The sequence below is a fragment of the Falco punctatus genome (assembly GCF_963210335.1).
Source record: "Falco punctatus genome assembly, chromosome: 5".
NCBI classification, from domain to species: Eukaryota; Metazoa; Chordata; class Aves; order Falconiformes; family Falconidae; genus Falco; species Falco punctatus.
The window spans coordinates 75,045,208-75,067,970 of NC_137584.1; the positions used below are offsets into that span (position 1 = coordinate 75,045,208).

Genomic DNA, 22,763 nt, shown 5'->3' on the forward strand with positions numbered 1-22,763 from the left:
TTTGGGAAGAACTGGTCAGTAACGGGAGAGAGTGTCTGGGACAGCAAAGTTTCTGGGGTTGTTGAGACGCTTCTGCTGCTGGAGCTCACAGTCCTGTTGAAGTGTTGGTAGAGCATTTCTTGCACCTGTTTTCATCCTGTCTGCTTCCACTGGGGCTAAGAAGGCTCTGAGATACTTCCCTGAGATAGGAGACTTGCAATAAAATTTTCTCCTTATGGGTGCAACTTTCAGGTTGTCAATAAAAATATAAAGCTTAAAATTAACAAATTTCTACCATAACGTGATACTGCGTTTATTTACTGTGGTAGGATACCAGAAGACCTATTGTACCTTAGCACTTTGCTGTTCAACAGATAGCTTCATCTTCTGCTACCTTAGTTATGTAAAAACCCAGTTAAGCAGTCGAGTCTCAACTATGACAGAGACAAAAAGGCACTGAAATGTGATGGTGGTGGTTTGTTGTTTTTTTTTTAAATCCCTTTAAAAATAAAATCCAGAGGAGAAATTTAAAAACCTGTGTGTCTGTACCCTCAGAAGCCTGGCCTGCTGAAGTTTGCCCTTTTTGTTGTCTGAGTTCAGCTACATCTGGGAGGGAGTGGGCCTTCCTTGGAGCTGCTGCTGATGCACACTCAAGTGTATCTTCCTGCTCTTCGAAAACGTTGCACATCCCCCAGTGGTGGTGCAACAGGGCATGCACTGGGCCATGTGCACTTACCTAATAGATATACCATGCCGGTTTCTTTAGAGCTTGTCTCTGATATGTACTCTTGCCTGTTTTCTGCAGGGACACAGCAGGGCAGGAACGATTTCACACCATCACCACCTCCTATTACAGAGGTGCCATGGGGATCATGCTAGTATATGACATCACCAATGCCAAGAGCTTTGAAAACATCAGCAAGTGGCTCAGAAACATAGATGAGGTGAGTAATGTTCATCAAATCCTAGCACTGAGCTGTTTGTTGTGACCCATAGAGCAGGTGATGAGTCCAACAGAACTCAGCTTCTAGATTGTGCAGAAGCTTCTGCTTCTACCCTGGCAGAAGGTGTATGTAAACACAGGGGTTTGGGTGCCGTTCTTTGGCTGTCTGATACTCTACGTTCCTACCTCAGCTCCCCCTCCAGCAATGGCATGAAAGGTTGCAACACTATGCAGGAGCTAGTGGTGTCCTAAAATGTCAAATTCATATATGAGCAAACTTTGTTTCTATGTTGGAGAATACTTAGAGGTTAAGGAATCCATCTTCTGGGAGTTGCAGTTTTCAGGAGGAGCTGCCGTCACAGGGTGGTGTGCAGAGGAGCAACACAAGCCATAAGCTGCAAGAGTAGCTATAGAATACGTCACTTCTAATACTAACCTGTTTTATGAGGATGACTATGTAAATCCTCAAAGGTAATTAAATACGATCACCTCCACTCCCTCAAAATCGATGTCATGAAATATTTGTGAGTCTGTCATGGCTGTTGCAGGCAGTGTGGCAAACTGCTGTTGTTGAATGTTAGCCAACTACTCAAACCTTGCGTAGCTGATTTTTGTCCCTGTTAAGAGTACCACCAAACAAGGAGGCTGGTAAAATTTCAGGCAAGGTCAGGTGAAGCAGAAGAAACTGATAAGGAAGCATTCAGTGCCTGGATCCCAAAGAGTTCATTCTCCAGGAGTTCTGGGATATTGGAGAGCAGCACAGCTGTCAGTTCTTGCTTTTGTCATGCTGTTTCAAAAGAGAATAAATGTTTGGGTTTTACAGCTTCATTATTTTCCTAGCAAGCATGAAGACGGGCCTGTGGAGCTGTGTGTCAGCAGATGGGTGCTGCCAGGCAATGGTAGTCAAAGCATTGAGGCTGGTGAAAGGTTCTTGGAACAAAAAATGGGGTATTGGGACTTTAATTTCCTAGCATGAGAAATGGGTAACTGCTGATGAAGGAAAGGTCTGTGTTTTGTGGGTACAGAAGGCGGTACAGGGGGAGTAAGGCAGCACAGGAAGAGACTCAGCAAGGAGTTGAATGTAAACTTGAAACTTAAGGTCTTTAGATTCTGAAGTTGCTTTGTTTCAGGAATTCTAGTATCCAGGAAGTTAAGTAATGGATGTCATTCTGTATCTGAGAAGTGAGTGTTTTTGCTGACCTGGTGTTTTTAAATCTGTGTCACACAAACCTCTGCAGCCGATTTCAGGTGCATTGTGAAGGCTGCCTGGTTACTGCAGTTTTATAAGGGATGTTTGACACCTTAGGAAGCTTTTTTTTATTGTGGAAGCAGCTCACTAATGGAGTTTGTTTGCAGAAATGATGGGTGCAGTCTTCCACTAGTGTTCTGGATGCACTATTGAAGCTTCTGGCTAAAATGGTTGGCAAGTGTTACCCGCTCGCATACAGAATTATTGCAAGTGATAGTTGTGAGTAAAGTAACTTAAGGCAGTATAACCAGGGATGTTCTCTCAAGGAGAATTTTCAACAAGCAGGCTGCTTTTCTGAATTATGCTGTGCAGGAGGCTCTTCTGCAGGATACTTAAGCCTTGATTTAGAAATAGCCATGAAACCTAGAGATGTTACACCTTCATCTGTGTTAAATACTTAATTATTTGAAGTTCACTCATTCAGAAGAGGTGGGCTATGCTAGTCACTTTTGCTTTGGGCTAGTAGAAATTAATTTAATTGCTCAAGTGCAGAGTTTTGTATGCTAGGGTGGAAAGAAGAGCTAGGTATTTAAAAGAAGCCTGTTGCTGTGTAAACAGTTTCATGTGTGTGCATGAAAAGTTAGCATTTTCAGAATCTCATTCTACGTGGTATCTTAATCTACCTTTTGCCACCTGGTTGCTCTTCTTCCTTGTGACCTGAAGGAAAAAAAACTGTGGATGGTTCTCCTGAGGAATGTGAGATGGGTTATAACTGTAAGCAGGAGTACATGGATCTCTTGCCCTCTGTAGTTCTGTTAGTAATCACAGAATGGGTTGGGTGGGAAGGGACCTTAAAGACCATCCAGTTCCCAACCCCCACCACGGGCAGGGCCCCCTTCCCCCAGCCCAGGCTGCCCCCAGCCCCGTCCAGCCTGGCCTTGAGCCCTGCCAGGGATGGGGCACCCACAGCTGCTCTGGGCAGCCTGGGCCAGCGGCTCGCCGCCCTCACAGGGAAGAATTTCTGCCTCATCTCCATCTCCCCTCTCTCAGGTAAAGCCATTCCCCCGTGTGCCATCGCCACCTGCCCTTGCCCAAAGCCCCTCCCCAGCTTTCTTGCCGGCCCCTTTAGGCACTGGCAGGTGCTCTAAGGTCTCCCCGCAGCCTTCTCCTCCCCAGCTCTCAGGCTGTCTCACTGGGAGACGTGCTCCAGCCCTCTCATCATCTCCATGGCCTCCTCTGGACTTGCTCCAGCAGGTCCATGTTCTTATGTTGGGGACCCCAGAGCCAGATGCAGTGTTGCAGGGCAGTCTTACTGGAGTGGAGCAGAGGGGCAGAGCCCCCTCCCCTGACCTGCTGGTCATGCTGCTCTGGATGCAGCTCAGGTCTCAGTTGGCTTTCTAGGCTACAAGCGCACATTGCCTGGCCATGTTAAATTTCTCATCAACCAGCATGCCCCAGTCCTCCTCCCCAGGGCTGCTCTCAGTCCGTTCTCTGCCCAGCCTGTGTTTGTGCTTGGGATTGTCCAGACCCAGTTGCAGGACCCTGCACTTGGCCTTGTTGAACTTCATGTGGTTTGCACAGGCCCACCTCTCAATCCTGTCAGGGTCCCTCTGGACAGCATCCCTTCCCCCCAGCATGTCAGCTGCACCACACAGCTTGGTGGTGTTGCCAAACTTGCCAAGGGGGTGCTCAATCCCACTGTCCGTGTTACCAACAAAGATGTTGAACAATGCTGGTCCCAATACGGACCCCTGAGGAACATCACTTGTCACTGGTCTCTACTTGAACGTTGAGCCACTGACCGCAACTCTCTGACTGCGACCACCCAGCCAATTCCTTATCCACAGAGTGGTCCATCCATCAAATCCATGTCTCTCCAGCGCAGAGACAAGGATGTGTGTGGGACAGCATCCTGTGCTTTGTGCAAGTCCAGGTGGATGATGTCTGTTACTATTCCCTCATTCACCAATGCTGTAACCCTGTTGTAGAAAGCCACCAAATTTGTCAGGCACAATTTGGCCTCAGTTGAAACTATGTTGTCTGTCACCAATCACCTCCTTATTTTCAATGTGCCTTAGCACAGAAAAAAAGGAAGAAAGAGGGGCTCCAGAACACTGGTTAATATTCAAGGATCACCTCCTCCAAGCTCAGAAGTAATGCATCCCAACAAAGAGGAAGTCGGGCAAATCCGCAGGGAGGCCTGCACGGATGAACAAGTTGCTCCTGGACAAACTCAAACACAGAAAGGAAGCCTACAGAGGGTGGAGGCAAGGACAGGTAGCCTGGGAGGAATACCAAGAAGTGTTCCAAGCAGCCAGGGGTCAGGTTAGGAAAGCTAAAGCCGATAGGGTTGAATCTAGCCAGGGGCATCAAGGGCAGCAAGAAAAGCTTCTGTAGGTATGTTTGTGAATAATGGAAGACTAGGGAAAATGTGGGCCTTCTCCAGAATGAAACGGGGAAACCTGGTGACCCAGGATATGGAGGAGGCTGTGGTATTCAACGACTTTTTGGCCTCTGTCTTCACCAACGAGTGCTGCAGCCACACTGCCCAAGTTACAGAAGCAAAGACAGGGGATGGGAAAATGAACTGCCCGCTGTAGGAGGTCGGATCTGAGGCAGTCTAAGAAACCTGAAGGTGCAGAAGTCTGTGGGACCTGATGAGCCGCATCTGCAGGTCCTGAGGGAACTGGTGGATGTAGTGGCTGAGCCACTGTCAGTTGTATTTGAGAAGTTGTGGCAGTCCAGTGAAGTTCCCATGGACCAGGAAAGGGGAAACATAGCCCCCGTTTTAAAAAAGGGGGGGGGGGGGGGAAGGAAGACCTGGGAAATTACAGGCTGGTCAATCTCACCTCTCTGCCTGGCAAGATCATGGAGCAGATCCTCCTGGAAACTCTGCTTATGTTAATAACTCATTTCATGTTCCTCAGGAGAATCACTCCTAGGTTTTTTAATGCTACTGTAAAGTAGTATTAAGACTGCTGGAGCGAAAGTAAATTCAGATTAGACTTTCCAAGAAGCTTCTCATGGCAGGTCTCAAAGTACTTCAGTTATCCACTTAAGTGATGCTTTGTGCTGCAGCTGCTGGAACTTTTCTGCTAGTCTGGTGGATATCTTTGGCATATTCTTCCCTTACCATGATGGATATTGGCAGTACTTCAGTAACTGAACAGCCAAGGTATTTTTGCTCATTCAGCATTCCTTGAGAAAGCATTGGCGCTTGCTTTTGTCTTACAAAAGTGATTCCCAGTGTACATGGCCCTGCTCTTCTTTGGATCCTGAGCCTTAGCGTGGTGCTTGCTTCAGTTTTCCTTTTGCGGCGTCCTGGTTTACAGTCTGTGCTTGGTATACAGTTTGCATTCCATTTCACTGCGTGAGGTTTCTCAACTTCTATGCGAAGTGCTAAAGCACAAAGCCAACATGTGGTCTTGGTGTGATGATTGCAGCGTTGGAGGAACATCATGATGCTAGAGCTGTAATTTCCCTTTGTTAGTTAACTTGGTAACTCCTCTAAAAAAAAATTACAGGCAAAAGGGGTTTTTTACTAACTTACTGGTTATTTGGCTTTGTGGTGGCTGAGGGCATAGTTGAAATGTCCACAGGAGGGGACTTACCTGTCTATACTAAAACTATACAAAGGACCCTTTAAACACCAAACAAGTAGTAGTGTCAGCTGGAGCCACTCAGTGCATAAAGCTTGATTGTTGGCAGCTTTAGACATGGGATGGTTCTCGTGCTGCAATGTTTTGTAGCATCATTTCTGTAATATGCTTGTCTAGCACACATAAAACCTGGCACCTCTAAGTGCCAGGCAGGGAGTTCAGTCTTTTCCCACGTCGCTGAATGCAAACTAAGGAAGATTTGGTAGACTAGCTTCATTAACTAGAAGGATCTAGGTTGCAGTACGGCACTTTCTGGGAAAGGAAGACTTCACACTTAAAACTACAGAAATAAAAAGGAAGGAGGGAGATAACTGGCATTGGGATGGTGATAGAGCTGTGTCAAACCTGTAGGTGTTGTCTCATTCCACTTCCAGGTTATATGAGCATTTTAGTCTAAATGCGCTGTCTGAAGAGTAACGGTCTTTGTTACAACTCGGGAAAGCACAGGACACCAAGACCTGTAAATGTTAGCCTGGACTTCAAACAACCTGGAAATACAAAAGTGAAGTAGATATTTACTGCTTGTGGTAGAGGTGTGTCAACCTGTCTCTTGTCTCATTTTAGCATGCCAATGAGGATGTGGAGAGGATGCTGTTAGGAAACAAGTGTGACATGGAAGATAAAAGAGTTGTCTCTAAAGCAAAAGGCGAACAGGTAAGCGTCAGACAAAATCTTGCTTATCAAAGTAAGCGAATCAGTGCCACGACTTCCCACCATCTCCAGGTGGGAAGATGCCACAGCGGGATGTGCCGGAGAGCAAACCAGGTGACTGGATTTGCTAATGGTTTGTAAGTCTGGGGAATGTTTTTGCAGAAGCTGCATTGCAGACAACTTCCATGAGCGGAATGAGTTCAGCTGCAGTTTTCTGCTTTTTGATAACTAAAAATCTTCAGGCATCCTTTGTTAAGTTACCACACAAGCCTGTCACATGGGAAGTATCTGTCATCTTATGTTCAGACACTGACTTGTGATTTAATACATTTTAATTGCTGTTCCTAAATTGTTAAGTTCCGAATCTTTTTTTGTGACACTTTGCCTAGCTAGTCCTTCTGATGCCTGCTATGGCTGAAAGAATATTACGTGTTTATAAATGCTGCTAGTCCTGAATAAAAGCAGCACAAACTGAATAACTGTACAGTAACACTAACAGTCGTCTTTCTTTTTTGGTTTAGATTGCTAGGGAGCATGGTATTAGGTTTTTCGAAACTAGTGCAAAAGCAAATATAAACATTGAGAAGGCATTCCTCACATTAGCAGAAGACATTCTTCGAAAGGTATGTTCTTACAGGATTTGCCTGGGAAGAAAAAAAAAAATCCTAACATTTCAGCTCCTATTTCTTCTGTTGTTTACCTGAATTGTTGCAGTGTTTGCCTTTGGCATGCTAAGACAAATGAGTCCCTGAAGGAACTTTAGATGCACAATATTGTAAGCTTCTATAGCTTGTTTGATCTTTCATTATTATACTATCTAGAGGGAGTCGTGTACATCAAAGAGCCAAGGACCTAAAAATCCTGGGGGTTTTGGCCCTTAAACTCATGGCTGTGTCATACATGTGCTTTGAGATAAAACATATCAGTTGGCATGGGAGAGAAATGCCCTTTCCCTGCCACCATCTCCATCAATACACAAGGTTTGACTAAAAACTCTTCAGTACCTGTTGGGAAAAGTTTAGGTGTGATTGACAGAACAGAGGGATGAGGTCTGTCACTTCCCTGTTTCCAATGATTAGCCCCCTGACCCTCTGCATCATGTTGGAGGTTTTATTGGATGGTTATATTGCAACTAAAAGAAGTTCATCCCGGTGGTTGGCTCCCCTTCCTGAAACGTACAGCATACTGTGAAGTTGGTTGTCCTCTCTGTGGCTTGTACCCAAATTTTTGTATGCCCAGAGCTACAGGATACTGCCATATTTGTATCCACGGTACCTTTTGTGAGTAGAAAATGCATCAGCTTCCAATAGCTGCCACCGTTCTGTTGCAGGAATGAGCTGGGCTGCGTATGTGGGTGGCTCCAGGGCTGGTTTCAGTTAATTGATGCACTCCCATAGCCAAGGCCTGAATTTACACAGTAACTCTTGTGCTAGCCCGTTCCTGCTCATGGTCAGCTCATGCCTCTCCAGCACTGAAACTCCGTGGAGCTCAAGAGATGTGGGTTGGCCAACTCCATCGTATGTGCTTTTGCCTCTAGAGGAATGACCCTACATGGTTTGGGTTTTTTCTGTGCTCCAGCTTAGCAGTAGGGACTGCCCTGTGGTGAGCCTGCCTTCATCACTGCCTTCCACTGCTCGCTGGCACGAATGCCGTTGATAATGTCACCTGAGTTAACTGGTTAGAAACTTAGTGCAAGGTCAAGGGTGAACCTTTTCGCAACCCTTTTAAATACGCGTCTGCTCAACAACGTCTGGTTTGTTTTGTAGTTCTGAGTTGTTCGTAACTGGTTTTTGACAAGCTTTACGTGAGAAACAGGATGCAAACCCCTGGCCTTGGTAAACAGGAGGTCAGGCTAGAAACCCTTACTGCCCCTTCGACCTTTAAATTTTTATTTTGGGCCTCAGTGTATTTATCCAAAGAATGAGGGTGGGGGTTTGCTCTTGCAAGGCTGTGACAAAGAGAATAAGGAAATGAATGTAGAGGCGAAACTGCAGTATTCTCATGAATGTTTAGGTTATCTTCCAAACAGCTGACAAGTAGATGTTAGCATCTGATTGAAACCACTTGCCTTTGATTTTTGCTTTGGTCTAACCAAGTTTACATCCCATGACGCAGATGAGCCTGTTTTGTGCACTGCCTTGGAAACTGGTGTTCTGGTTAACTGGAAGGCAGATGCCTTTGAACAACCCCTCTTTATCCATGAATTACTCTGTGGTTTTTTAAGGTCATTAGTTCACATAATTTAACTTCAACTTGTGTTGGTTGTACGCTGTGATTTACTTACCCACCAAAGTCCAAGTGTCAGTTCTAAGAGCAGAATCTAGAAATAGTTTTAGTTTGGGAGTTCAAAAGGTTTGGGTTTTGGTTGAGGTTTCTTTTTCAGCTTTGCAGTTGTTTATTTAAAGCAAAACAAACAATAAAACCCTTTAAATTGGTTTTGCATACTTTTTGCTGGAGCGGGAAGCAGGATTCCCTACGTTTCTATGCAGCTCTCTGTCTGTAGTTTATTCATAATATTATTTGGTGATGTAAGTCTTTTTGTAAGTCGCTATCTCTGTCTCTTCAGCTCTGAATAATTCATTTCAGAGTATCTCAGGAGCTATCTAACTCTTTTTACTTGTTTCATTACAGACCCCTGTAAAAGAGCCCAACAGTGAAAATGTAGATATCAGCAGTGGAGGTGGGGTGACAGGCTGGAAGAGCAAGTGTTGCTGAACGTTCTCCTATATCACCAATCGCCATCCACCGCCCCTTTTTTCTCGCTGCAAAACAAACCACTCTGCCCGTTTTTTAACCTTAAACCAATGTTTTGTTCCTCATCTTAACAAGCTCCTGTCTCCCTTTGGTTTTCTGTTTAGGACAGCTTGCATACTATAATTTTCTCAACAACGTGTATAGGAAAATCATCTCCGTGACTTCATTTTTTAATGTACCTGCTCAACTTACCACTACGTTTTGGTTGTATTATAGTCCCGTTCCTCCTGACATTAAAACATAGAGCAATCATATTCAACTCTATTCTGCAAATTGTATAAGAATAAAAGTTAGAATTAACAATTTATTTTGTACAACAGTGGAATTTTCTGTCATGGATAATGTGCTTGAGTCACCATATTCTCTAGATGCATCAGCAAAAGAGCCAGGAAAACACTCATTTTCGCCTTCAGTCTGTGAATGGGGTTTATTTTGTCCTGTGCCTTATGTGGAAAGGAACTTTTGTTTTCACTTCTTTTCTTTTCTTCTGGTGGAAGCATGTGCAGGAGACATACCATCCATACTTGACCATTTTAAAATACTGAACTCTTTTGCGATTGCTTTCTGTAATTGTTGGTGTAATGCATCGAGGACAAAGGGTGGTGCAAAAAAAAAAAATACATTTAATCTGCTGTGTCTCCTTTTTGGTGATCTAGCCATTCAGAACTGTTCCTGCTGCCATGTTTTGTTTTGTTGGTTTTTTTTTTCCTCACTTGCAGCTCTTTCCTTTTGCCTGCATGCTGCTTTTATTTGCATTTCTTCATGGTGTGATGTGTTAATTAAAAGGATGGCAACGTGGTATGTTTGCCAAAAATTTAATACAAAGCACTGATTTAGCTTTCAAGGTAAAAATGTTGACGATACCTACTAATTTCCCTCTAGCCAATGTCAGTTCACTAGTATATCTTCTCTCTCCTCCTGCATAGCCGTTGGGTTTTATGATATGGAAGAGTTATTTGCATGCACTAGTTTTCTATGGAGGGTGATGTGGTTGTCTACTTTATGTGTATGAATATAACATTTAATTCCCAAACTGACAGCAGTTAACATGAACTTCCATGTTCTCTCTTACTGTTAGCCGCTCCAACAAGTGTTTGGTAGCCTAGCAAGAGGCTGAGTGAAACTAGATCTTAAGGGAAAAAAACAGTAAAAAAAAAAAGTAAAAAAAAAAAAAAAAAAGAAGTTGGCAGTTTAATTTATTACCTCCCTGAAAACTTTCTGTTTTCCAGTGTTAAAAGCTGAGTCATTGGTACTTGGGTCAGTCTCGCTCTCAATCCCGTGCTGTGGGAACGTGGTGGGTGATCCCAGCAGGGCTGCCGAGCCCCCCTGGGATTAACTTGCTTTTCCAGCTTGCCTGTTTGCTTTGCCCTGGCCAGGCTCCGGTGTCACCGATGGCGTGGCTTCGTCATTTCTGAAAGGAAGGGGGTTAAGGACTGCCAGTATGACTGACTGCTCCTGCCGAACCGGGCGTTCAGTCTGCAGGAGCGTTTGTACGTTCACTTGCCTTGCATTTAAAATACTGTGTAGGAGAGATGCTCCAGCCAGGGACAAAACGATACTTTAAATAGGCGCTTCTTCTTCCCCAAGCCTCCCATTCTCCTTCAAAGTTGGACAAGCTTGTGCGTTGCTGTTGTCCACTTGGGTTTTGGACTGTCTCCAGTAAATAATTAAAGTAGTAGTAAATAACGCTGATTTAATTTTAATGAAATGGCGCTGTTTTAACATTGAACTTCTAGTTTTGAACAGCTTCCCGTGTAGTAACTTGACCGAGGTGTCTCCCTTTTCCTCTGTATTTTGGCATTTTTGTCTCCATGTGTGTTAACCCTTCCCAGTCGAGTGGCTGTTGGGGTCGAGCAGGATGCTGGGTCTGGTGGATAAATCGGCACCGTTGCTTTCCTCATGGCCTGCGCCTGCCAGTCAGCATTGTAAATAGAGTACGGCTACCTTTTGGTTAAATCTGCACTTTCTAACATTATCAAAAAGGGAAAAATGGAGAATTATACATCAAGGGGGTTTTGGTTTTGGGGATTTTTTTTTGTTGTTGTTTATAATCCTTGTTTTAAACATGAGCTTTTTATTTGCTTCCAGGGGCTTGGCTCCCTCTGTGTAAATCCCTCGGGATCCTCTGTAGATGCTGTGTTCGTTGCAAGCCAACAGGTAGAGAACAGGCCACTCGCTGGTAACTACTAGCTACCACCTCCGTTTCGTATTCTCCCTACCAAGTTAATAAACTGAAATATTTGTAGATGGTCTACTTCTGTTCATATAAAAACCATGAATTTTAACCACGGGGCTTGGCTTTGTTTTGTGTTGTGGAGTGCAAGGCCCAGCCAAGGAGGAGTGAGCAACAAGAGTTGATACAAATGCTAAAAGGAAAAAAAATAATGTTGGAGGAATTTGCAGTAACTTTCATTTCTGCTGGTATCTAAACTTCCTGCTAGCTAGCAAACTAACTGCTTGTGAAACCTCTCCTTTGGAAGACACCCCCTTCCCCAGCCCCCAGCGTGGGATGAAGCCTAAGGCCAGCCTAGAAAAGGAAGTGAAAGCGGCTTTCCCCCTGCTAGCCACGCTGCTGCTGGGCTTTGCCCGGCTTTAGCCCACCTGGCCAGTGGAGGAAGACTCGGCACTACCTTTTTGTCATGGCAAAAACAAAAAGAAACCTAAAACCAAAACCCAACCAAAATGTAACTTGATTAAATGGTCATGATAAACTAAAACCCGAGGCTGAATCTATCCTATCCTACAGCTGTGTTAACCGCTTTCTGTTTCGTGCTGCCCCAGGGAGCTGCTGGTGCTGTGGTGGGGCAGGGGTAAAAGCGGCGCTTCATGCTCTCGGACTCGGATGGTGGAAAACAAGAATCAACTTAAGGTCTAGGATTAATTCCCATGCCTACAATTTTTTACTTAATCTTTTAATATTTTTGCTACTCCACTCTGGCTTTTTATTTAAAACACATTCTTTTGTACCACTTACTGTATCAAATTGTATAAAAGATCACTGTCCCATTCTTGGTCATACCAAGAGCAAATAAAAGCTTTTATAAACTTGCATTGGTTACTTCCTGGGCCCTGTTAAACCCCCTCTCGCCCAGCTTTTCGCCACCCCTCGGAGGCGGTGGGTGCTGGGGCTGGGGTGAGATGCTTCCCCCCTGCCCCCCACACCAAGGCTTTGTGCCGCAGAAAAGCTTTGCAGCCAGGCTCTGGCTGCTTGGATGTACTAATAAAACCTGGAAAGCGTGAGGTGGTCCCTGCTTCTGAGGAATTTTGTGGCTGGGAGTAGAGCTGTGACTTTCGGTCTTCCACAGGGAAGCTTCAGGCTCTTCTTTCTGGAGAGTGGGATGGTACCAAGTGCAGCCGCATCTGCCCGGTGCTGACGCGGGGTTCACCTGGCCCTTGGGTGCGTGGCTGCAGCCCCCTGGCTCCTTGGAGAGCAGCTCGGCAAATGCATTTAAGGAAAGCAGCCGCTGCAGCCTTCCCCTCTGCAGGCCCGGTGGGCATGCTGGGCACACACCGGGCACACGCCAGGCTTGGGTGGGTTTTCCAACTCTGGGGGAGCCCCCGCCACCATTCCACGCACCCAGTGGTGATGTCTGAGTTGATCCTCCCTGCCAAGGAGGATGCCTTTGCCCTCGCCCATCCTCTCTCGGGTGCCCCAGTGTCCCCTGCAGCCTTTGGGCATGGCTGCGTTGGGGATGTTGCCTGTCCCCGAGGTGCGGGGTGGTTGGGGCAGCGGTAACCAGGAGAGGGGGGATCTGTGCTGCTGTTGGCAATAAAGCCACTGACCGGGCTGCCAGTGTGTGGAGGCTCCCAGCAGCTGTGGGTCTCGTCGCAGGTGGATGGGGCCGTGGGGAGCAGCTCCGCGACCCTGAATCCTCTGCGTCCCCATGGATGTGGTGGTGTTTGGCACTGGGATGGGCTGATCGCTGGCCGAGCTGCCTGGGCTCGGGGTGGCTGCTGCTGTGGCTAGGAGCTGCAGCCTCGAACGCCGCGCCGGGCCTGGGGCTCATGGCCTGTCAGCCTGCGCAGCCGTCACCGCTGCAGTGCTGTTTGGGCCTGGGGTCCCGGCGGGCTTGGGGCTCGGGGACTTGGCAGCAGCTTCCCTCCACGGATGCTGGGGGTCTTGATGCTTTCCCCATCCTCCTCCTGCTCCATCCCTGTCCCATCCCCATCCCTGCTCCATCCTCATCCCATCCCTGTCCCTGCTCCATCCCCATCCCTTCTCCTTCCCTGTCCGTGCTCCTTTCCCATCCCTGCTCCATCCCCATCCTTGCTTATTTTGGCAAGGTTTTTCTGTCCTGCCACGTTTGGGCTTTGCCCCAGTGAACCCTGCTGCTGCTCCCATCGCACCTTTGGGGGTGTTCCCCCAACCCAACCCACATGAGGACCCCACCCCTGCGCTGAGTCCAGCCCTTGAGGAGGGGTTGAGGGCTCCGGCACCCATGGGGGGGGGCTCCAGCAGCAGCCCCCAGGCTTTGCCTGGGGGTGCTTGGGGGGGAAAGCAGGGTGGCAGGGCCCAGAACACCGTGGCAGGTCCCCAGGGCTGGGCACTGGCCCCGCTGGCACCTGCTGCTTCCTCTGCTCCTTCCTCCTCCTTGTCCCAGGGTGGTGCCAGGGGTGCGGCACCCCCAGCCCTGAGCTCCCCGGGCCGGGTCCCCAGCACGAGGCGTGGGGAGACCCCCCGGCCTTGCGTCCCGAGCTCAGGGTGGCTGGGGGTCCCCAGGATGCAAGGCGGCTGCTCGGGGTGGCAGGGATGTCCCTGCCGGGGGTGGGGTGTTGCTGTGATAGTGATGTTCTTGCTGGGGGGGTCTCTGTGATGGTGATGTCCCTGTGGGGGGGGTCCCCGCTCCCGGTGCCAGTGCCATCCACACCTGGCGGCTGTGTGGCAGCGCTGGGGGGTGGGGGGCCATGCTGAGGGATCGGGGTGTAGGGCAGCATGGGGCTCCTCCGCCTGCCGCCCACCCGGGCCCCCTGTACCCCAGCCCCTCAGCCTCCTCCCGCGACTCCAGCCCCGGGGTCTCCCTGGGGAACACCCGGCGGGGTCCCTGCCCCGGGACGGGAGGGACGGGAGGGGGGGGCGGCTGCGAGTGTTCCCTCGACCCCTTCCCTGGGCGGCCAAAGGGAGCCGAGCCCCCCCGCTGCCCCGGTGAGACCCCCCGGAGCCGCCCCCATCCCCGGGCAGCAGTCCCCGCCGGAGGGTGCCCGGCCAGGGAGGGGGGGTCCCGCCGGGGGGATGCGGGGCCAGGAACGGGGGCGGGGGCGCGGCGTCGCCCCCGGGGGGTTGCCCCGCCAAGGCGGGGGGGAGCCCAGTGGGGCCCCCGCCCGCCGCCACCTCCCCGGCCCCGCCGCGGGGGGGGTCCCGCCTGCCGGGGCGGGCGGGCAGGAGGGGCCGGGGGCGGGCGGGGGGCGGCTCCCGGCTGCCCCCGCTCCCCGCCGCCCCCCCGCCCCCGGCCCCGGCCCCGCCGCTGCCCCGGCCCGGCGGCGGCGATGGAGCCCGGCTCGGCCGCCCCCCCCCGCGGCCCGGGGCCGGCCTGAGCCGCGATGCGATGGAGAAGCTGGCGGCGGGGCTGGCCCGGCTCCGCTGGAGCCCCGCGGCGCTGCCCCTCGATGCGATCGTCAGCCAGTGCCGGCTGCCCACCCTCGTCTGCCTGGGGCAGGGTGAGCGGCCGGGCCGGCGGGGAAGCGGGGCCCGAGGGGCGAAGCACACAAGGGGCGATGGAAGGCTGGAGGGACGAGGAGGAGGAGGGAGGGAGGCTGGAGGGACGAGGAGGAGGTGGGAGGGGAGCTGGAGGGATGGGGAGAAGGAGGGAGGGAGGCAGGGTGGAGAGGTGAGGAGGGAGAGAGGAAGGCTGGAGTGATGGGGAGGAGGAAGGACAGAGAGGTGAGGAGGAGAAGGGCTGGAGGGACGAGGAGGAGAAGGAAGGGAGACTGGAGGATGGAGAGGAGGAGGGATGGAAGAGGCTGGAGGGATGAGGAGGAGGGAGAGAGGCTGGAGTGATGGGGAGGAGGGAGGACGGAGAGGTGAAGAGGAGGGAGGAAGGCTGGAGGGACGAGGAGGAGGAGGAAGGGAGGCTGGAGTGACGGCAGAAGAGGAGGAAGGATAGGGGGAGAGGTGGAGGACAGAGGGATGAGGAGGGAGGGAGGAAGGCTGGAGACGTGAGGAGGAAGAGAGAGGAAGGCTGGAGGGATGGAAAGGAGGGAGAGAAGAAGGGGGGAGGATGGAGGCTGGAGGAACGAGGAGGAGGGAGACACGGGAAGACTGGAGGAGTGCGGAGGATGAGGAGAAAGGAGAGAAGGCTGTAGGGGTGAAGAGAAGGAGGGAGGAAGGCTGGGGTGATGAGGAGGAGGGAGGAAGGCTGGAGGGCCAGGTGAGACATGGTTGAGCTGCTGGCCCAGGTCAGGGCTGCTGCTGTTGGGCCTCTTCTCCTGGGGTGCCGGGGGGGGTGGGGCAGGGGCTGCCTGGCACCCAGATCCCTGGTCCAGCACCCGTGGGTGTCAGTGGAGGGGGGTGGGGAGCCGCCAGGCTGCCCCCGGCCCCCCAGACATGGGGCTGGGCCCTGGTTACCCTTTTGGGGTGACAGTGGAGGCGGCAGCACCAGGCTGGCAGGGGCTCCGAGCCACGATGTCTCCCAGCCACCGTCCCGGGGACACCGCCGGGCTGAGGGGGGGTGCCCCTGGCTGTGACCTCCATGCACAGGCCGTGGGGGGGAGCGGGGTGCACCGGCTGGGCGGGAGGAGGAGGAGGAGGAGGAGGAGGAGGAGGAGGAGGAAGGGTGCGCAGGGTCACCCCGGCACGGCGGGGCAGGATCGGTCACTCCGGAGCAGGGGGGTGCTGGGGTCGTGCTGGCGGTGGGTGCCGGGGGGCGCAGCGGTGGGGGGTGGGGGGCCCTGTGCCGGCCTGGGCTCAATACACTTGTTGTTTGCGGAGGCTGCAGCTTTTCAGGGGGGACAAAGAAATTGTTTCCTGGGCAACTGGCGGCTCTTGGCAGCGGCACCTGCTCATCCCTCGGGCTGGCTCGGGGTGGTCCGGGGAGAGCGGGGGTCCAGGGGGTGGTGACAGCCCTGTCCCCCGGCAGGCGAGCGCGTGGAGGGGGTGAGCGCCCAGGACGTGCTGCTGGTCCACTCCTGCCGGCAGTGGACGACGGTGACGGCTCACAGCCTGGAGGAAGGACACTACGTCATCGGCCCCAAAATCGACATCCCGCTCCAGTACCCAGGTGGGGGTGGCCGGAGCGTGAGGCCAAGGGTGGTACTGTCCCCAGCGTTGGGGGGACCAGAGCTGGGACTTCCCCCTCCGGCAGCTCAACTGGGGCTGCTCCAGTATGGTCCAGTCTAGGGGAGGAGATGCTCTGCTTTGGGGGCTGCTCTGTGCCAGCGTCCGGCCCAAAGCTGGGGAGCTGCAGAAGGGGGCTGGCAGGGATGGGGTGGTGATAAAGGTGGGAGGGGGACAGGGACTGGGATGGGATGAGGAAGGGGAAGGCAAGGGATGGTGACAGGGAGAGGGCTGAGGATGCGACGGTGATGGAGATAAGGATGGGGATGGAGGTAGGGGTGGGGATGGGACAGGGGTGGGATGGGGACAGGGAGAGGGATGAGGATGGGATGGGGATGTGGTGGGACTGGGATAGGGATGGAGACAGGATGGGGCTGGAGGTCGGGATCGGATGGGAGCAGGGTTAGGGCTGGCGATGCAGGCAAAGGTGCTGAGATGCCGGCAGCCACCGTAGCAAGAGCCTTAATGACCACTCTAAGTGCTCACCATGTCGGTAATGAGTCCTGCTAATAAATAAATAATGGGAAATGGAGCGGGGGAGGGGTTAATCGCCCATCCCAAGGGGGAGGTCGAGGCAAGGAGGGGAGGGTCTGACTGTGTTAACTGGCTTTGGGGGGCTTGGCCGTGCCTGAGCTGGCTGCCCTGGTATGTGGGGCTGCTCCCAGCTCAGGCACCATGGCTCCTGCCTCTACTGTCACCTTGTCCCTGATGCCACAGCCAGGGCTGCGACCCTGCCCAGTGAGGGGCAGCCGTGGCCCCAGCACTGCTCGGCGTGGGGCTGGCAGCAGCCACGCTGGCTGGCGCGGGCGCATCGGGGGATTAATATTCCCCTCAGGTCTGTCCCTGCCGAGCGATGCCCGTGGCGGCAGTTTTGCTGCCGGCTGCAGCCCCCCCCCTCAGCTCCCCACTCCCGCCTTCGTCTCTGCTGCCATCCCTGCGGCTGAGCCTCGGTCCCCTCCCCGGTGGCTCTCCCACCCGAGGTGTGGGGCAGAGCGGGGGTCACAGGGCTCTGGAGAGGCCCCGGGTTTCGGGGGGCAATGGGGACTCCTTGACATTTTGGCCGCTCCACTGGCCCTGCTCCAGGCGGTGTCCTCCATCCATGAGGCGTTTCTGCGGCTGCTTTGCAGCGGTCCCCGCAGCTCCAGGGGCTGCTGGAGTGGCATTGCTGAGACACCCCGTGTGTGTTGTCCCACCCAAAAGCCCCCTGATGTGGTGTGTGTGGGGTGCAGGTATGGGAGATGCTCTGGTGTCCCCTCGCAGCACTTGGACATGCTGGGTGAAGCGCACAGAAATATCCCCCAAAAACATGATGGGGGACCCCAGGGTGTCTGCCCCTCCCCCCCCCCTCCCCGCCGAAGGTCCATGCTGGCTCCCCTGGGGCCAAGTGCTGGAGATGGGCTACTCACCACCATGAGTTTGGTTGTTCCACACAGGGAAGTTCAAGCTGCTGGACCAGGACCGGGACATCCGTGAGCCCGTGCAGTATTTCAACAGCGTGGAGGAGGTGGCCAGCATCTTCCCAGACCGTGTCTTCGTCATGGAGGCCATCACCTTCAGCGTGAAGGTCCAAATGGGGACAGCCAGGGGTACTGGTAGGGTGAGGGAATGGTCATGGGATCTCAGGGGACAGTGGTGGGACAGCAGGTAAGTGTCAGGGAGTGGTGGTGAGGCAACAGTAGAGTGTGGTGGGACATCAGGAGGGGACAGTGGTGGGACATCAGGAGCTGGTGGTGGGGCATCAGGAGAGCACAGTGGTGGGACAGCCAGTGGTAGGGCATCAAGGGTTGGTGGTGGGACAAAAGGAGATGGTGGTGGGACTTCAGGGGATGGTGGCAGGGCATCAGGCAATGGTAGTGGGACATCAGGAGGCAGTGCCAGGGCAGTGGGTCCCATGGTGGGGCTGTCCTGGGGCAGGTGGTGTCAGGGGAGTTCAGCGAGGACAGCGAGGTGTACAACTTTACGCTGAATGCGGGGGACGAGCTGACACTGATGGGCCAAGCGGAGATCCTCTGTGCCAAGACGGTGAAGGAGAAGTCACGCTTCAACACCATCCTGCGGAAGCTGGGCAAGGCAGCGCCGGCGGCGGGGGCCAGGCAGGTGAAGGGCAAGATGCCCTGCCTGATCTGCATGAACCACCGCACCAATGAGAGCCTCAGCCTGCCCTTCCAGTGCAAGGGCCGCTTCAGCACCCGCAGCCCCCTCGAGCTGCGGCTGCAGGAGGGTGAGCACACCATCCGCAGCATCATCGAGAAGGTGAGGTTGCCTGTCAACGTGGCCGTGCCCAGCCGCCCCGCGCGCAACCCTTACGACCTGCACGCCATCCGCGAGGGCCACTGCTACAAGCTGGTCAGCATCATCTCCAAGACTGTGGTTCTCTGCTGCATCCTCCGCCGGGACGAGCTGGTCCCCTTCCATTTCCTCCTGCTGACCGACATGCCCCGTTTCCAGCTGCCCGAGGGGCTGCTTACCGGGGACCCCCAGCTAGAAAAGCTGCTGCGGGACAGTGCTGCGTACTGCCACGACCGCTTCAACCCCGACGAGTACTCGAGGGCCGTGCGGGAGGCCAAACCTGACTTTTTGGAGGAGTGCGCCAGCCCCCGGCGCCTGCGGCTCTGCCTACCTGCCTGTGCCCGCGAGGAACTCAGCCAGCCCCTGCAGCGCCTTTCCCTCTGCGCCTGTGGCACAGGGGTCCCCCGGGAGCCCACCGCCCGCTGCCAGGGACCGCGGGGCAGCGGGGGGGGCACCCCACGCCCGCCAGTGCCCGATTTCCCTGATCCCGACCGGGAATATATGACGCCCGACTGGGCCGAGCCAGAGTTCAGGACTCAGGAGCCGCTGGAGATTCCCTACGAGGAGCTCTGGAGCAACCCCAGCCCCGAGGGCTGCTGCGAGCTCGGCAGCAGCACTGGCCGGCAGGACCTCGTCTCCTTCGGCCCCATCACCCCACTGGGCTCCCCTCACCGCCCCAGTGTGCCTGGGGACGAGCCCTGCGGGGACACCCCACCTCCTGTGCCACCCAAGTCGGAGGCGGTAAGAGCCGTGGTCCTGTCCCCAGGGATGGGGAACGATGGTGCTGGGGTCCTGCCTGACGCCCTGGCTGGGGGTGATGCACCGAGATAGTGGGTCGGTGAGGCCCGGCACGGCCCCGCCGGCGGCCCTGTGCCATGGGCAGGGGGTGCACAGCCCGGGGCCGCGCTGTCAGCCCCATGGCACAGCCAGCCTGAGCGTCTCCCCACGTGCTGCAGGGCTCTGGGCTGCCAGCCCTTTCCCCTGGCTTTTGGGTGAGGGTCCCTCCTCAGCTCTGGTCACACAAATCCTTGGGGCTCCCTGGCACCTTGGGGCACCCCGGGCTCTCCATCACCAGAGGGTAACCAAATCCTCAGGATGCCCTTGTACCGTGGGTCCCTGGCTCCCTGGGGCTCTGCACCACGGGGTACCTGAATGTCTTGGGCTTCCCAGCACCGTGGGGTACCCAAATCCTCTGGGGTCCCCGTGCCATGGGGTACTCAAAATCTCAAGCTCCCTTTCGTCATGGGGTACCCAATTCTGTTGGGCTGCACGCACCATGGGGTATGTGGTTCCCTGGGGCTCCCTGTCGGCACCCAGAGCTTCATGGCTCAACTGGGGCTGGCTGCCCCCGAGTTCCCCATCGCCCCTTCCAGCCGCAGGGCCCTGTGGGCAGATCCCCTGGCACCGGTGACTGGGGGGGCCTGATGGCGCTCGCCCCCCGTTCCAGGTGAAGGAGGAGTGCCGGCTGCTGAATGCACCCCCTGTGCCGCCCCGGGGCAGCCGCCCCCCAGCATCCTGCAGCCCCCCGGCACCCCTGCGCTGCCCGAAGCTGGCACCCGCTCCCTCGCCCAGCCCCAGCCTCTCCTACTACTCCTCGGGGCTTCATGATGGGTGAGTGGCTCCGGCACGGCTGGGAACACCAGGGTGCTGCGGTGGGCACGGGGTGGTGGGTTGACACCTTGGGGCGGCATGTCCCTGCAGTGTGGGGCTGGGGAGGGAACACAGCCCTGGGGTGATGGCGATGCTCCCCTTCCTTCCTCTGGCAGGTCAGTCCCGCGGAGCGGCAGCGGCTCACCCTCACCCGACGCCTACTCCTTGTACTGCTACCCCTGCACCTGGGGCGACTGCAAAGCTGGGGAGGCCCCTGGGCGCCCGCTGCCCCCTGCCATACTGCCCCCCGCCGTACTGCCCCCCGCCACCCAGCCCACCCCTACCTCCTGGTCAGACCCCTGGGCATACGTGGAGGCAGGTGCTGGGGTGGGCAGTGGCTGCTCGACCCCACTGCTGGGGGCCGAGCCCCCCCTGAAGCCCTACCGCAGCTGCCCCCGCCTCAAGCCCCCACACCCCCAAAAGCGCTTTGCCCCCTTCGGGGCGCTCAACCCCTTCGCCGGCCCGGCTGAATGGCCAGAGAGCCCAGAGTGGCCCAAGCCACCTTCGGCCCCCACTGCCCCTTCCTCCTCCTCGCCGGAGCCCTTCGCCCCTACTGAGGAGCCGGGACCCCCTCCTCGCCCACCCAAGGGCTTCGAGGGGGACAGCATTGTCATCCGTGGAGCGGCCCCGCTCTCACCTGCTGTCCTGCGTGGGGCTGAGGGCGGCGTCACCCACGTCTACCTGGCACAGGGTGTCATCGAGGTGCCGCCAGCAGCGCGGGGCGATGGGGGGGCCCCGCCAGCTGCCCCCCGTCCCAGCGGGGACAGCTCGCCCTGGCTGCCCCCCGCCGACCTCTCGTCCCTCTCGCTGGAGGAGGTTTCCAAGTGCCTGCGTTTCATCGGCCTCTCTGAGGACGTGGTCAGCTTCTTTGCCCGCGAGCGCATCGACGGCAGCATCTTCGTGCAGCTCAGCGAGGAGATCCTGGCCGACGACTTCCGCCTCACCAAGCTCCAGGTGAAGAAGATCATGCAGTTTATCAAGGGCTGGCGCCCCAAGATCTAGCCACATGCTGGGGATCCCCTGGAGTGTGGGGGTCCCCCAGCCACCCGGACCACAGCTCTGGTTCTCCATGCTCCCATCCCCTGCCCCGCTGCGGCAGTATCCACCAGCTGTGCATGCAGCTGTGCAAGCTCGCCGGCAGCTTGGCCCTATTGCCCAGCCCTCCCCTCTTTCCATTTTAACACTGGACAGTAATTTTGGCCCAAATGGGCTGGAAAATACTGGAGTTTGCGTTGACTGGTTTAACTTAATCCTTGTGGATTAGTGTAATAAACATACAGGAGAGAAACAAGCCACAGGAGAAGCCCCTTGTTCAGGGAGGAGGGGGAAGGGGCTGCCGGTGGGGAAGGAGGCTCTGGGGCCACTCCTGTCCTTGCACACCCTTCCCGCTTCTTGGGAAGAGATGTGTGTGAGCGTGTCCCCACGAGGGAGATGTGCCTGAAGCTGCTCTGGGCTGCCTGCACCCCAGGGTGGTTTCAGGGCTTTAAGGAAGCTCCCCTGCCAGATGGCCATGGCCGAGACCCGTCCCCAGGGCTGCATCCAGCACCCAAAGCACCCCACGCTCTCGGGGCCTGTGGCAAGGTGCCCCACAGACCCCCGCAGCCCACTGCCCTGAGCTTGATGGGGCCACAGCACTGTAAGGGTCTGGGACCAGCTCTCCCCAGACCCTCGAGGGGGAGCAGGGCTGCCCAGCCGAGGCTCAGATCCTGCAGGCACAGCCCTGCATACAGCAGCCACCCAGGTCCTGCTCCCAGAGCAGGAGGGGCAGGTCCCGGGGGCTGCTGCATCACCCCCCCGGCAGGGCTGAAGGCCGGTTTACCAGCTCCACAGGCAGCCCAGCGCCTCCCCCAGCAGAGGCAGGGTAAGATGATGCCTCAGTCAGATTCAGTCATGAGAGCTTTGAGAAATGAGCACATCCATGACACAAAAAGAGCAGCAGCACCCAGCTCCTGGCCCAAGCCCCGCCAGGACACAGCCAAATGGCCCGAGCCTGGGGAGGGACTGCACCGCACCGCGCCGAGCCCAAGAGACAGAGGCCAGGCCAGCTCCGACACTGGTGACCGGTGCACAGAGATTTAAAACCTTTTAGTTTCAACTGAGCTCTCCCCATGGGGGACCCTTCTGGCCTTTGGCTGCTCAATTTGCAATTACAGGCGGGTCCATCTGCCAGGATAACCCGGCAGCAGCACTCAGGACCAGACAAAAGAGCCCGAGGCTCCTCACAGACCCGGATTGATGGCAGAGGTGACAGAGCTGGTCTTTGTTCTGCGCTGCTGCCAGCCCCTGCCTTTCCCCACCCTCTGGCAACGGCCAGCAGCCCCTTTGTGGGTCTCTCAGCCAGCAAGCACAGAGAAGACCCCAGAGGATTGCCTGAACGCT

The 22,763-nt window shown here is 54.9% G+C and overlaps 2 protein-coding genes across 2 annotated transcripts in view; both read left to right on the plus strand.

Moving 5' to 3' along the window:
- RAB10 (RAB10, member RAS oncogene family) overlaps nt 1–12,224 on the plus strand; it is a 49,378-nt gene extending 37,154 nt beyond the window's left edge. Inside the window, exons 3-6 of the mRNA XM_080390349.1 lie at nt 785–923; nt 6,335–6,424; nt 6,943–7,044; nt 9,053–12,224. Of these exons, the coding sequence (XP_080246475.1) occupies nt 785–923; nt 6,335–6,424; nt 6,943–7,044; nt 9,053–9,136 (415 nt within the window). The 3' untranslated portion in view covers nt 9,137–12,224. The remainder of the gene's footprint in view (nt 1–784; nt 924–6,334; nt 6,425–6,942; nt 7,045–9,052) is intronic.
- Nucleotides 12,225–13,598: 1,374 nt separating this feature from the next.
- On the plus strand, nt 13,599–22,731 carry GAREM2 (GRB2 associated regulator of MAPK1 subtype 2). The gene is made up of 6 exons (XM_080390344.1): nt 13,599–14,830; nt 16,249–16,389; nt 17,879–18,009; nt 18,360–19,475; nt 20,182–20,345; nt 20,501–22,731. Exons 1-6 carry the CDS (start codon nt 14,719–14,721, stop codon nt 21,384–21,386), a joined length of 2,550 nt encoding a protein of 849 aa, XP_080246470.1. The 5' UTR covers nt 13,599–14,718; the 3' UTR covers nt 21,387–22,731.
- Nucleotides 22,732–22,763: the final 32 nt, after the last annotated feature.